Here is a 15,234-nt window from a genome sequence, read left to right as displayed (position 1 = left end):
GTTCGACAAAAGCATGGCAGAAGCACGGCGTCTGAATCAAACTTTTGAATTAAGTTCCGTGCAAGCAATTAAATTCGACAAGCCCTGCCGTGCCACACGACTCTGGCACGGCAGCGATTCAAACGTCGTGCTTCTGTCGCGCCAAAATAAATTCGTAAATTATGTCAGTGTGCTTTGGCGAGATTTCGTTCCCTCGGGGAGTTAGGAGGAGAATTGTTTCGAGGCCTCAGTAAACCCTGGATTTGATTCGACTCTGGCACGACGTCTGAATCAGAGTTGATCTCTTGCCGTGCTACAGTCGAACCAAATTGCAATTTAGTTCGGCACGGCAGAAGCACGACGTCTGAACTGGGCCTAATTGTCTTATAGGTTACTATGGTGTGCTTAAATTTAAGCTGGATCAATGAACAAGAATGACATGGAAGGTGCCCCTTGCAGTCCAATCTATTTTTGAGATGGTTTGAAGTGGATCCCTGGTGTATGTTTTGCTAGCGGATTGTCCAATTTGTTGTAACATATGATGCAACGGAACAAATTGACGATAATGGTCAAAAATCGATTTGCAATTAATTTTAGACAGACCTGATGTTTTTTCTTTAAAATAAATGAATGCACTTTCTGAAGTTTTGACTGCATAACGGCATTACTATCCTACAAAAAAAGTTTCAGATTTTCTCACATTTAAAAGTTGCTGGATAAACGGTCTCGCTCTCATTGTTTATTCGAGTCGCCTCTTTAAACGGCTTTAAAACGGGGCAATGCTTACTTTTTGGAGCCATTTGGCAAAAAAAAAAATTTGTTCGGTTGCGAAGCACTTAAAAGCAAAGAAACTTGTTTATTTGAGAGAAATGAAAATAAATCTAGATTCTGCCACTATTTTATATATTCTTGCTCACGCGTTTACTTCATCGATCATGAGTGAAATCCCAGAAGACTGGATAATTCTCTTGTCTAATTAGTCCATGCTGTGAGCTTCGTGAATCTCGCTCTTGCAATGGGGGCGCTTTAATATGGGAATCTGGGTGTTTATCAACGTAAACGTCACTCAAAAGGTAGCGCTTTTAAGAAATGGGGGCGCTTAATGGGTCGCTAAATGGACTCATGACGATCAGAAGAACACAGGCTGAGAGCTCTGACCACGGTGAAACACCTTGGCACAAGAAACATTTCTCGCGTCAAGGCCCCTTTCGACGGAAAGACTAGAATAGCTCTGGGGACGAAAAACCGCCCTTCAAGGCTTGATATGCCAAATTTACACACGTGACCAGTTGAAGTCAAAAAGGAATTTTACGATAACTGTAGAAATTCTCGCGCGCTCAGTGGCTAATTTTTATTGCCAAAAAGCGGACAGACACAAGAATTTATAATTTATGCGATGCGTTAACGAGCGAGAGTGGACAATTTGACAATTTGTTATCGTAAAAAACAAATTGACGTCAGTTTTTGATGCGTTTGTCCTGTTAGTGACAATGAATTTTGTCATAACATTGTCAAAGTAGTCTGCAGATCGCCTCATGGATCCACAGCTGCTTTGACAATGTTATGACGAAATTCATGATAACAGAATAACAGGACAGACGCATGAAAAACTGACGTCAATTTGTTAATGTGCGTTTGTCGAAAAATTGCCAGTAAAAGTCGGAGAATAACATACTTCTATCCCTCTTCAGTTTTACATGACGAGAGACAAGACAGGATGAAGAAAGAGTAAGAGAGGTAATCTCCAATACAGGCTTTATTCCTAGGATAATCCCTCTGAAGTTATTCTCAGGTCACTTCGGTTCAGGATCTAGAAATAGCCAATCCTGGTGCGTGGGTTTGACTTCCGTGGACAGTCCAAGCGACTTTACACGCATTTTCATACTCAACGAAAACATCCGCGAAACGCGCGTGGTTACATTATCCGCGAACGAATTGGGTGCCATGTCTAAAAATAACTTGAGGGATTACCTTGAAAATAAGACTTATATCAGATGCGTATGGGAAATTAACTCTCTTATCCTCTTTTGTGGGAGGCAATTATTGCAGAGGATGCTTCGAGCTCGGAGGGATTTGCTTGAGAATCATGGCAACGTCTGACGTTTTTTTTGTTGTTTTCATGTTGTGAGTTAGTTCATTCGAAATCTTGATGAACTAGATGATTCTATGGTCAATATGCAACAAATACATCAAAACAACGGCGTTTACTTGTAAAATTTTAATTTTTATCCTCGAAAACAAGACCTATTTAGCCTCAATTTTTAGTTTTCCAGATCCTCCAAATTGAACAGGCATTTGAAAATGTAGTCTGTAGAAACGATGAAAATCTGCCTTTTTACAAAACGCAATTGATTGTACTGTGCCAAGGGAACCTACAGCCAAACTAACCTCGCTGTTTGAAATTGTCTCAGTCTTCCCCAGTCTTAAAGGGGCAGTGCCCAAGGCTGATGATCGGAATTCGAAGTTCTCACTTTCCTAACATTAGTATTATAGTCTAATTCACCAGATGTACACATTATCTGAACAAAAAGCTCGGGCAGAGCACAATAGACCCAGTTTTTTGGGGGGGAAGAAGCATAGAATTACAAGTAAACAGCCTCGTTCCCAGGCATTTTTTTCCTTTCAAGTAGATATTTCTTTGCGTTTTACTTTTCTACTGCAAGATAATAAAGCGAGTTCAAAGCAAGCTCCCAGCATACCTATTAAAACACGATCTATCAGCCGAGGCACTAGCCCTTTAACCATCGTTGTTTTTTCTTTTTCTTTTTTCTTTTGGTAAATTATTATATCCAAGTTTCTCTACATAAGTTAACTATTATTGTGAAGTTCTTTTTTCACACATCGCAAAATACAACGTTCTTATATAACGCGACATCGCTCTTTTTAAACTATATTATTTTAGATGTTTAATACATTTACAACGTAACACAATTTAGTGGAAAGTAGGTTAGTCAGTATTGCTTCTGTGAGGCAAACCATGGACTCGAAATCTGTACAGACAAGTGTAGGAAGGGTTCCCATAGTTGGAATGCACTCTTAGTTCAATAAATCGAAATTCTGGGACTGTGCTGGCCTGAAAGCAGAAACAAGAAACAGTGCTGTCAACGTAAGTCACTCACAAAGTTTTATATATCACGAGCAACATCACCAAGTGTTTCCACTCGTTATGTACTCTACGCCGGAGGAATTTAAAAATGGAGCTTTAATTCATCACGAAAACGGAGCTTTTCGAAAACGCTCTTCAAACCGGAGGAATTTGAAAACGCCGGCTTTGCGTCTTGGATTCAAATTTTTTCGAGTCCTGAAGACACCCATAATTTTCAAGGGCAAGGAACTTTTTGCGCTAATACATTGATACATCGCTCGATGAGCATGTCAACAAACGTCCCTGCGTTTGTGCATGCATTGTTCTAACAAACTTGGGAAAGTAAGTACTTTCTCAAGAAAGAGTACGAGACAATAGGCAATTTAAGAAAACCACGACCGCAACGGCAACGGGAACGTCGCTTAACAAAAGATTTAATTAGGAGAACAATGGCTGTGCACGTGTGTTATAATTCTTGGTACATTTCTTTACCGTCCTCGGCAAAACAACAACGTGAGATGACCAAATTCTGCGTTGTCTGGAGAACGTGAACCACGACGGCTAATTGTTTAAAATGTTATTTCAAGTTTATCGCTGTGTCCCAGATTCAGTTTCGTGAAAGTTTTGTCAGTGATAAACAAAGTAAATGAGTATCGCGAGATTCGTAGGTAAAATATATAGTCATTTTTTAATCGGCGTTGTCTTCGCCGTCGCCGTCGTGGTTACTTAAACTCCATAATGATTTAAAGGGAACCCCATACATAACATCTGTTGAGTGACCATGATAGGTACTCGAACATGTAGCCGCTGTATTGTGTCGGGTAAACAATGATGAATCAATTTATAGGTCTACAAAATCCGTTTTCTTTTGTTCTCACCTGAACTGGGAAACTCTGAAGAGCGTATCCTTTATGATCGTAAACATACTCGCCAAGCAGTGTTTTCTCGTTACCATGAGCATCACTCCAGCCCTGTTGAATAAAGGAACGCACAGTTCGGTAGAAAACATTATCAGTGAGTCTATCGAGCTCAGAAACACACGTGAATTGTCATATCCTGAGTTTCTTACATGAAAATGTTACTCTTGTATGTCTGGTGTTTCTTACATGACGTTGTTTACTACCCGATAAACAACGGAACTTTGCACATGTGTATGTGGCATTATTTTCTCAGAATGTATGAAACAGTTCGTGGTTGTGAAGTGTTCTGTTGTATATAGATCTTTCCCGCATTCCAACAAACAATAGCGCCAAGTCGAGGTCAGGGTGGACCAAAATACAGTAAATGTATGAAAATGTCCACCCCAACCTCGCTCTGGTGCTATTGTTCGTACGCACTGAAGTGGAATGCGGGAAAGTTCGGTCTCAACATGAATGTTTCGGGGAAAGAGAAATTCCTTGAGAACACGAGCCGTATCAAGTAGGTTAGAAGTCATCTTTCTTTGAACATTATATCAGAAGTTTATCAGGCTAGAAAAGTTCATCTCCGGTACTGGGTCTTTCCCACGAACCAGCGGCCAATCACGCTTTTGACTGGCTGAAATGCAGAGGACTCACGCGGAGTTGTTTGCATAAATGAAGAATTTCTCAAGATTAAATGACACGATCTGCAGCACTATAAGAAGTTTATAATTATTCCTCCGCATTAACGTGTGTTCGTTTGAGAGTATTCGCAGTTCTTGCCCTCTTCTTGCCACAAGAAAAGTCAGACATCGCTTTTGTAGACAAAGGAACATTTAGGACTTTGACGGCAAGTTACTCACCCAGACAGAGAACTCTTTGGGAGCGCTTGGAATACTTTGATCGCCAAACTGGGACAGAGATGCTGCCATGTGCTCCAACGTGAACGAAGAAGGTTTGATCATCTGAGAAAGCTGCCAATGAACATATTCACCATCAGATCTGATAGATTTATATTACGCGGAATTTCGTCGTAATTAAGAACATAAATCGGAAATCACATGTAAGTCAATTCAACCTTGATCACGACAAAGCCAGCACTTCCTTGAAAAGCCCAACATTCTCCAGGGTTGTTTCCAGGCTAAAGAGAAAGAAAAAGAAAAATATCATCGAATCTACATAGAGAACTACAATGGGCGACAAATTAGTTGAGATACTTTTAGAAAATGATGCTTTTCGATATGTAACCTCTTATTCTATTTAACGCATCTAGCGTTCATTCTCTGATACCCCCGGCTCGCCAATTTAATCTTGTGTAGATGCTGTGATCTGTGTAGTCTACGGAATAAAAAAAAAATCAACATTGTCAGGGGGAAGGGGGCGGGGGAATTTTTTTCCAAAACGCTTGAAAATGGAATTTTTACTGCTAAGTGTAACACTCTTGTCACTCATTGTAAGTACTGAAATTCAACAGGTTGCCGGCCCGACACTGTTTTAGCCGAAATCAAAGTTTGTCATTGAGGGGATATAGGCTTATCGTGAGACAAACGATAATACACTTTATTATTGCATCTACCACGATGAATAACAACAACCTTTTCCTCGACAAGTTTATTTTAGTCAACCAACCTGAATAACCACCCTTGGTGTCTTGACGTCATACCAGAGAGGAATACCAAACACCAACACTTGAGGAGCTCCATTGGCAAATGTAGCAGAGTGATATGAACTGTGTATCTGACCACCTATAGAGTGATTCAAAACATGTAAAATTGACAGGGGTTTCATTAAGGGCCGGGCACCGGGAAAATTGACCGGTTGTGAGGATGATTTTGCCCGCCTGTCACCTGGTTTGATTATCCAGAGGAAAGTTTTTTGTTAGCGAAAAGTTGTTCAGAAAGTTTTGCCCACCTGTGAAAACCGGTTACCCTCCTGCTGAAAATGTTAATAAAACCCCTGAAAATAAGCATTCAGAGCGTTGATTGATTGATTGATTGATTGATAAGCAGTTCCAGGGCCGCTCGATTCCATTGATGTGCGGGGCCACGGGCGCGGGCGAGATTACTGATAGTCCTTTTGGTTTCCATGTTTGCCAGCTTTCAGGCTTTCACGCAACATCACTTCACTCCAGACTGAACCGTGAAAAGGGGAAACCGGGACTTTTCACAGGAAAACAGAACTGTGATAGAAATGATTAAATTGCAGTTCTAAGGTTGCTGTAAGTAGAATTTTAGCAGTCAGCACTTGACATTGATTTACAGCAAGAAAGGGATATAGTAGTATGACTACTCCAAGAAAGATGGTTTAGCCAAGGTTAACTCCTAGAATATTTCCAGTAACGTTTTATGCATGAAGGTTTAAAGGGAAACTAACATTAACAAAATTATACAACACAGCACGGTTTGAACGCTCAACCTCTGGATCTCGTATGAGACAGCGCCCAAACCATTAAGCACCATGCCTCCCATATTGTCCATGGGCGAAACTGAGACTGAGAAATACAATTTAAACAAAGTCAAACATGCACTCTACACTAACCTGAGGATTCTAACGCATAATCAGGGATGCCAATCTTGTCAGCATCCCAACGCCGAAGTGCTTGTTCCATTAATTCTCCCGATTGTTGTACATCACATTGGACTGTCTTTAAACAAAAGAGACAATGAACTTTGACAATTTAGTTGTCTATAGCTACAACAACCTGAAAACACACAGCCTTAATCCCAGGTTCTCTATTGCTTCCCTTCCTCGCAGGGAGGAGAAGGAGAGAGACCCTGGGATCAAGGTTAAAAAACAATTGTTTCACTGTGCTAAAACTAAGAGTTGAAGCACAGAACCACTATTTGTAAAGAACAATGCAATTGACCAATCAGAACTCAAGGGAGCTGGGTAAGCAATGGAAAATAAGAACTACAATAGGGTTGACAGGCCAGATATTCGTAAACCACCATCATTGCTTTGATTGGTTTACACAAAATCATTCAAAAGCAGCTTTGCATCTATCATGCATGCTAACCAATCAACCACTGAAAAATAATCAATGGTATTGGACTCTACAAACCTGATCACGTAGAAAAACTTTCTGGTAAGTATGATCTTGAGCCGCTGTCAAAGGAACAGTATGGTTTAGTATGTGTATGTGCACATGAGCTTACAGGGCAATTAACAAAGCTTGAGGTATAATCTAAGTTGACCCTAAGCTAGCCTATAAGCATTCCTTTTATGTGTAATTTCTTCAAAAAAGACTCTTCTAGTTAACTGGCACAAGACAACTTTCTCATAGAGTTGACACTAAAATTCAATCAAATTCAGTCCCTTCCTTCGGTTTCTTAACTGACCAAGCCAAATGGCACCATATGTACCCCAGAAAGTTTATTTTTCTTAATTTTTATTTACAGTAAAACTGTTTATCTTATTGCAAACCTCAAATAAAATCCATACAGAGTTTTTTTTTATTATAAAAAGTGCAATTTACAACTTAACAGTGCATACAGAGTTTTTCTTACTTACTCTTTAGACCCTGGTTTGACTGCATTTGTTCCAGTTTACTGATCCGGTTTTTTAAGAGTTTGATCTCAGCTACATCCTCTTCATGTTGTTGCTGTTCATAATTGAAATTGTATCCACAATGACTAATTAATTATATGATGCCAATTGGTTGTTGTTATTCATCGTGGTAGATGCAATAATAAAGTGTATTATCGTTTGTCTCACGATGTAGTCACTTGAGATGTAGATCGCGACGTTTCAAACTGCTTACTGCTAGTCTTCTTCAGGCGATAAGGTCGACTGATTGCACGGTATCATTTATATCACAAAGGTCGGCTGTGATTGGTGCATTTCGATCCTCCTATTGTTCCATTATTCCGGCGAGTAGCTGTTCCCTCAGTGGTCCGCTGTTGTACCGTTCTCCTGTTGTTGTGTTTCTTGATCGTGGGTATCCATGCTTCAGGAATTTCAATTCCACTATCCCTGTTGATGTTGTTCTCAACAGGGATAGTGGAATTGAAATTCCTGAAGCATGGATACCCACAATCAAGAAACACAACAACAGGAGAACGGTACAACAGCGGACCACTGAGGGAACAGCTACTTGCCGGAATAATGGAACAATAGGAGGATCGAAATGCACCAATCACAGCCAACCTTTGTGATATAAATGATACCGTGCAATCAGTCGACCTTATCGCCTGAAGAAGACTAGCAGTAAGCAGTCGAAACGTCGCGATCTACATCTCAAGTGACTACATCGTGAGACAAACGATAATACGCTTTATTATTGATGCCAATTATTGACATTAATGTTGCGAACATTTTAATTTGTTAAATCCAGAACCCAAGAACCATTCAATATTCCCTACAGTGTCCTTTTAATGTGTGTTTTATTTCTTGTACCATCTTATGATTTTTGTGTGATGAAGGGGGAGGGGGAGACCTGGTCACACACTAATGAAGCCTAAAAGCATCTATTAGTAATATTTATTGTATTGCTCCACAATACATGCATATCCTTGTTTGACACCCCTTACCCCTCCTGTAGCCCTGTGGGAATTCCACTTTATTGTTTATATTCTTTCCTTTGAAAGCTTTGGCCTTTGAGACACCTTCCCATAAGAGTTTCCAATCAATTTATTTTATTAAGAAATAGAAAACATGCATTGTGTTTCTATTGAGTTTTGGTATATTAATGATAATCTACTAATGTTCTATCGCAAATGCCCCTCTCTGATTGGCTATGCTACTCACTATCTATTCTGTGATAGACAGGGAGTAGCGTAGTAGTGTGCCCTTGTTAACAAAATGACAGCCACTTCTTAATGTTTTCAAAGTGTCTGTACTGTGAAGAGGATTTAGATAAAGTTTTGGACAACTAGTAGATTTATACTAAAACAATAATGAATAAGTGAATAACCTAATTATTAGGTTATTCACTTTCGATTTCTATGCGTTATAGCTACTTGGGCTGTGCTGTCGTGAACTACCTCGCAACAAAAATCTTGAGTTCATGATCTAATTGTTTAATAGAAACATGATTTTAAACCAATCAGCGTGCATATTTTATTTGGGCTATTTTCTTAAGAAGCATAAAGTGCTGGCTAGTCATAAAAAAGAAGCACAATTTGATTTGTTTTCTTCATGTCTTTTAATTCAATTTTAATAAGTTCTTTATCAGCAACACTTATTTAAGACTAAATTAATTTGAGTGACAAGAAAAGCTATCATGACACATCATGATACCCTTATAGGCCTACCTTTCTAATATGAGCTGTATTTCTGTGGGAAAAGGGTTGCCTACTCCTAGGCATTCATGTTCAATTGATTGCGGAGACATATCCAAGACCAACGGTCCGGAGTACACCTTTCCCCTTGGACCACTTGACCCGAAACAATCAACTGCGGCAAAATATTAAGGCCTAGGTACTAAACAAGGGCAAGCTAGTGCAAGGGTATACCGGACTACTCTCGTATGGGATAAGGATCATGGATTAATTCTAGGTCAGATACGAGGTACTTGTATACATTTTTTTCTGCTTTCTAGAATTTACCTTTTTTGGCATCATTTTCAGGGATGATAATATTACATAGGCCAAACACATGACCCCAGTGTACATAAAACAATGTGGGGTGTCCCCCTCTCCAAGTACAGTCACGTGCATTAACTTGAGGCTGCTCTTACATACCTTCTGGTGATGAATGTCATTAATTATTCCCATCAAAGCAGCCAGTAAACAGAAACCAAGGCAAGCAAAGAGGATCATGGAAGAATATTTGTAAAAAATCTGTGTACATATAAAAAGATTCAGGAATGCAACAAAATGCAGCATGTGTAATGACTGATTTTAAGTTACACATATAAGCCACGGGGGTCTCTACAAATCATTCACCAACATAGCATGAAGGGCCCACTAGCTGTAAGGTGGGAGCCATTTACCTAAAATCATAGGCCTGCAATGCGTGCAAGGACCTATAAAGTTGAACAGCTTTGCATATACTGTGGTATTGGTAGCAGCTGATGATGATAATTTTGAGATTTTTCCAAGTATAGTAACTCTTACTAAAAAGATAAGCTTAATTTGCAATTTTAATTAATTAATTAATTAATCAATTAATTACTTACCAATGATGGAATTGCAGACCAAACCTTCTCAAACTCATTAATAATTCATCAAGTTTAAACAAAGGAAATCATGACCGTGACGGTGTTTGAATATCTGATCTTAATTAGCATAGATTTTTACAATTTTATTTCTCCGTTTTCTCCTTAGTTTTAGTTTTGATTGAGAAGATTTATCAAACACTCAAGACAGTGTTTGACCACATTTCCAAACACCTCAAAGTTTGTCAAAAATACTCCGCTATGCATCGTATTTTCAAGTCTCTTCTTGGTGTTTGGAAATGTGGTCAAACACAGTCTAAACCGTCTTTCATGTTTGATATATTACATCAAAAATTGCATCATGCAATTTTCATAGGCGAGACCCTCTCAAAATTGCGTACATATTGCTTTTCAAAGAAAAAATAAAAGACATTTTGAGATGGGCCTCAAGTTATTGTGACGGGTGCGTTAATCGTACAAGATCAACACGATGTGATACTGGTTGCCACATTGTCACATTACCCCCACCCAGCTTGTATTAAGTACAAATGACTACCTTCATGGTGTCCTCATACGAGAACATACATGTATGTTTTATTAGTGTGCATAAAAAAAAATGAGAGACCTTTGCCATTACTCAAAAATTATTCAGAGATCTATATAAATTAATTTCATATACATTTGCACCAAGAATATTGTCCAGTTGACATCAAACATCTACAGTGCAACTTACAAAATTACCTTGATGACAGGTTTTGTCAGGGTATTCCCATTAGTTTTACTTTTTTGTTCAAATTCTTTATCTGTAAATTGATAAAATAAGAAAAATGTCAAAACTTTTTTGTAAGACTCAGACCCAGACAGAGAGAGGCACTGAGAATGTAGTCATCTTCTTGCCCAAACACACAACAGAAACCCCCTGGCTAGGCTCAAATTTGGATCTGGATCTCAATCTGGAGTTTGCCACACAAACCCCATACTAATTAAGGTCCTTTAATTTTCCTACATTTCTCCTCTAAAATGAAAGTTATTTTGAATCCAAATATGAGCATGATGTTTAATTTGAGTACTATTTAAAATACACCAGAAAAGTCATAACTGTCATTTACATATATTATACCATTTACAGTCAGAGTTAGGTACTGATGAAAAGAGAAACATGAATGACCTAAAAAATTCTGGCCCCATTTTGTATGAATACAAAAAATCCAAAAAATATATCAAACTCCCCCCTTCTTCCCCCCAAAAATTACTAAGTAAACTTAAAAGAAAAAAACATGAGATATGTCAAAAAGACACTGGGTCAAAGTATTTATGACCCCAGAAAGTACAGCTCATGTAAAAACCACTGACTGCAGGTGACAAAAAAAATAGCTCTTTATTAGACTCTGTCCCATCAGTGCATCATGCAGTTATCAAAAAAATTATTAACTTTCAAGAAAACCCTATGTTTCAAATTATACCTACCAGAAGAAATATCACCCGGATTGTCTAAGCCTGAAAAACGATAATTTTTATTTGTTAGGATATTGCTGGTTTGAAGCTAATCCTGAGGGATTTAATTGACACAGGTTTAAGGTAGCCATGGTGAATATACAAACAAAAGAAGCTAAATAAAACTATCTTTTATACATGTACATAAATATGTCATCTGGCCTCATGGCTATGATTTCGTGAAAATCAAGAATTGACAACTTACTATCTCTTCCCTTTGAACTGTTCTGAAGTTTTGCTAGTTACAGTAACAATTTCTCTCCAACTGCACATGCAGCAGAAAACACTGCACAGCATTTTTCATTGTGTTGCTTGTCAAAGAATTTAACAACTTATGTTATCAGCAACACCAATCCAAACACAGATTGGAGCTGTACATAGTAAAAGTCATGTCTCAGACACTGCTCTTAAGTGGTAAAAAAATTGCAGTTGCCCGAAGAAACACATCTGAAAGCTTAGAGTCACAAAAACAACACCTTACAAGACTGTGAATCATTGCTATTCTGTAATGCTGCTGCCACTGTTATCTTTATTGTCTTATAACGGGTAGCTAGACCATTTGATTACTGGGAAGTGAGAGGAGCCAGTTCCACCCCTCCCCCATCCCCGCCATTTCCATTTCACCACGCCCACGACAAAAGAGAAGTCCTGCGAGTAAACGGCAACCGGAGCTCATATTAGGTTTTGTGATGCACAAAAGAATTCCTGTACTTACCATACAAGTGTTTGGGTTTATCGTCAAACATCGAAGTATTATGATTTAAAATCGGACTTTTGGAATGAATCGATTGCTCGCCAGTTTCCAGGTTATTATTGCTATCGTTGAAGTCATCGTTCACTTGTCGACTTGGTCGTTTTACTGTTCGAGTGGAGCTTGATGACCGTCTCTCCATTTCTGTCGATTCCCTTTTGTCAGGTGTACTTGTCAAAAGACTATTTCTTGCTCTATTTGTTTTTCTTGTAGTATCTACATCCTCTAAACTGTCTAACAGGTGTGAAAAGTAACAAAGTGAGCTATTGTTAAGTCTAACTATAGACACATCAAGCTTAAAACTAGTATTTTAGGTTAGAAAGTACGAAAATTATTCCTGTAATCCACGTCCCCCTTTTTGTTTGACCTAAAAAAACATTAAGCAACAAACATCACTCGTATTATCAATTAATCTCCAAAGACAAGCTTATCTTAATCGGATGAAGCCGGACTCTCAGATTTAGATTTTCATTTACTGACCCTTGAGATTGCACTTAATAAGCTTGATTTTAAGATATGTTCTGGTAATGAAACAGAAACCCTGTTGCAGAGTGGAAAACCTTGCCTTTTAAATTGCATAAAATGCATTCAATTTTGTCATCATTCATAAGTTTATGTAAACATCAAGATAGTTTGAGCTATTTCTAACTGTCAAAATTCAAATTGCCAGTTGACTGAAAATTGAAACGTCCGTTAACTCCTTACCTATCATTACTGACAGATTCACATCCTTATCCATGGTCTTGGTTGAACGACGTGATCGCCGGGCGCTCATGGCTTGTGAATGTTAGAAACTTCGCTTAGAATCGAGAGCAGGACGTTGTAGAGTAAAGACAAATGTTGAAACCAAAAATTTACATCAGCTCGTGTGTTCATTCAACGCGCGAAATTCCGAGCCTCGCTTCAAAGTAACGAAGTTTTTCCCCAAGGGTGGGGCAGGTATGCACGCTTTCCGGCGGTGATAACAAAACCTTTGTTATTTTAAACTACGTATCGTGAAATAAAAAATCCCATTAGATCTAATTTGACACGATTGTTGTCAGAATGAGAGAGAATAATAGAAGAATTGAAATGAACTCAACACAGGGACAAAATAAGGACTAAGAATTTCTGTTGGAGGCTTGGAGTCCATTAACAACTTCCAAAGCCAGTTCGTTTCATTTCAGTTAAGCTGGTACGTCGGTGAACATATTGAACACTTGGCTATTTTTCAACTTTGATAAAGTGTAAATTTTTCGTCCTGACGAGCTTGTGGTGCAAGCGTCCGCTCTTCGTCAAAGCAAAGTGAAATCTGACGAAGGGGGCTCATACGGCGCGAAACATCGGCATTTATGAACTTCAAATTGATAAATAGCCATCCGTTTAATTTCGAATTACCAGTCTCTTCAAATTTATCTTTCTTTCTTATAGCCAACGCTCTTGCCTTGGCATAGAAGTATTTCCCCCACAGTGTAATAAAACCAGACAGCGGGCCATATTTTATCTAAAAGCCCTGCAGGGGCAGGGCAGTAACTAGTAATGATCAAGTTCAACCAGTATGAGAATTACATATGAAACTCCGATTTGTTCACTTTCGGAAGAGTTTCTTCAAAGCGGCAATAGCTGGCAGTGATTGAATATTAGAGAGAGAGGGACAAATTTTATCGAAAGACGAGGTAAAATTGGTGAGCGATTTTTGTATTTGGGAGTGATATATTAATAATAATTTTTTTTACGGGATTCATGGCTGTCCTTTCGAGAAGACGGCATGCCAATTGCATGGGGACCGGCTTGAGTATAGTGAGAAAGCCAAGGTAACTTTTTCATGTGATAACTTAGATTTTATTTTCTCCCAAGAGGGCACGGTAACCAATCCTGCAATCTGATTGGTTCTTAACGCTGTCCGGATTTTCCTATCTCTGACCACGGTCACGGTAACGGCGGGAAACAGCACGGGTGAAATTGTCGTGTTGGTCAATTTTCGTGAGTGAACTAGCGGTTAATGGTCAACCTTTGCCCTTTTCACACCTCCATCGACGATTAATCAACGCAAGTTTATCTCTATTCGCTTTTAAATGGCAAGGAAAGTCACTGTAAGTAAATTGAGTTTGTTTGGTTGTTTGTAGCTCGTCGCTGTAATGGCGCGTAATCCCGTGTTTCTCAAAAAAAAAAAAAAGTCAGTTGCAGTCGAGTTTACCTTTCTGATCATTGCTATATTTAAGAGAATTTATGTGGAATACACTTAACGAATTTCCTCGCTTTCTGCTACTCAATTTACGGTAGAAAAGTCTGATTTCGAGGGATTCGCGACGACTGATTATAAAGAAATTGTTTTTGTGGTAGTGCTTAGTACAACTTCCGAAACTTATTTCACACCGGAAAAACAATTCTGGAGAACTTAACTGGTCAACTAGATGCAACTAACATAAAGTAGATCGAAATAGATCTATTCTTTAATACATCTTTCTTTGCTAGTAGATCTGAGTTACTCGCTCGTTCGCTCGCTAGATTTTTACGATTATTTGTACTGCGCGTAAGCCAATTCAGTGACAAAGTTGAGTAAACAAACCCACTTGTAAGCCAATTTACCGCAGGAAAAAAAAAAGTTATTTGCCGGCTTAGAGTCGGTCCGTATACTGGTGGTGAAAAACTGTGACCTCGGGCTGGAAAATGCTGCCCTCGGCTTGCGGTCTCTGGCAGACCTCGGTCACAGTTTTTCACTATACGGACCTTCCAGCAAGGCGGGAGCGAAACGATTTGTTCGAAAGCAAAAAATCGATGTTCGTCCAGTTAAGTGCAAGTTTAGAGATAGCTAACAGTGGGTGTACTACGACAAGAATTACACTCCCCCGTGTTCTAAAATAGAAAAATCATAAGCCAACATAGTGGGCGTGCAATCTAAGAACTTAGAAGAGATTAGCAGTGATCGAGGGCGTGCGAGGTTCAATTA

General features: G+C 38.9%; 1 protein-coding gene across 1 annotated transcript; it reads right to left on the bottom strand.

Annotated features, from left to right (window-relative positions):
* Window positions 1-1,933: 1,933 nt before the first annotated feature.
* Window positions 1,934-13,246, bottom strand: LOC145490500 (SUN domain-containing protein 2-like). Its single transcript, XM_081469606.1, has 13 exons — window positions 13,011-13,246; window positions 12,250-12,539; window positions 11,181-11,202; window positions 10,802-10,863; window positions 9,645-9,803; window positions 7,474-7,564; window positions 7,025-7,068; window positions 6,502-6,607; window positions 5,593-5,708; window positions 5,042-5,104; window positions 4,827-4,937; window positions 3,943-4,035; window positions 1,934-3,052 (listed from the first exon to the last, which is right to left on the bottom strand). Exons 1-13 carry the CDS (start codon window positions 13,078-13,080, stop codon window positions 2,927-2,929), a joined length of 1,353 nt encoding a protein of 450 aa, XP_081325732.1. The 5' UTR covers window positions 13,081-13,246; the 3' UTR covers window positions 1,934-2,926.
* Window positions 13,247-15,234: the final 1,988 nt, after the last annotated feature.

Source organism: Orbicella franksi, chromosome 6 (genome assembly GCF_964199315.1).
Source record: "Orbicella franksi chromosome 6, jaOrbFran1.1, whole genome shotgun sequence".
Taxonomy (NCBI): Eukaryota; Metazoa; Cnidaria; class Anthozoa; order Scleractinia; family Merulinidae; genus Orbicella; species Orbicella franksi.
The sequence above is the reverse complement of the archived record's forward strand: the minus strand, read 5'-3'. Positions and strand labels throughout refer to the sequence as shown.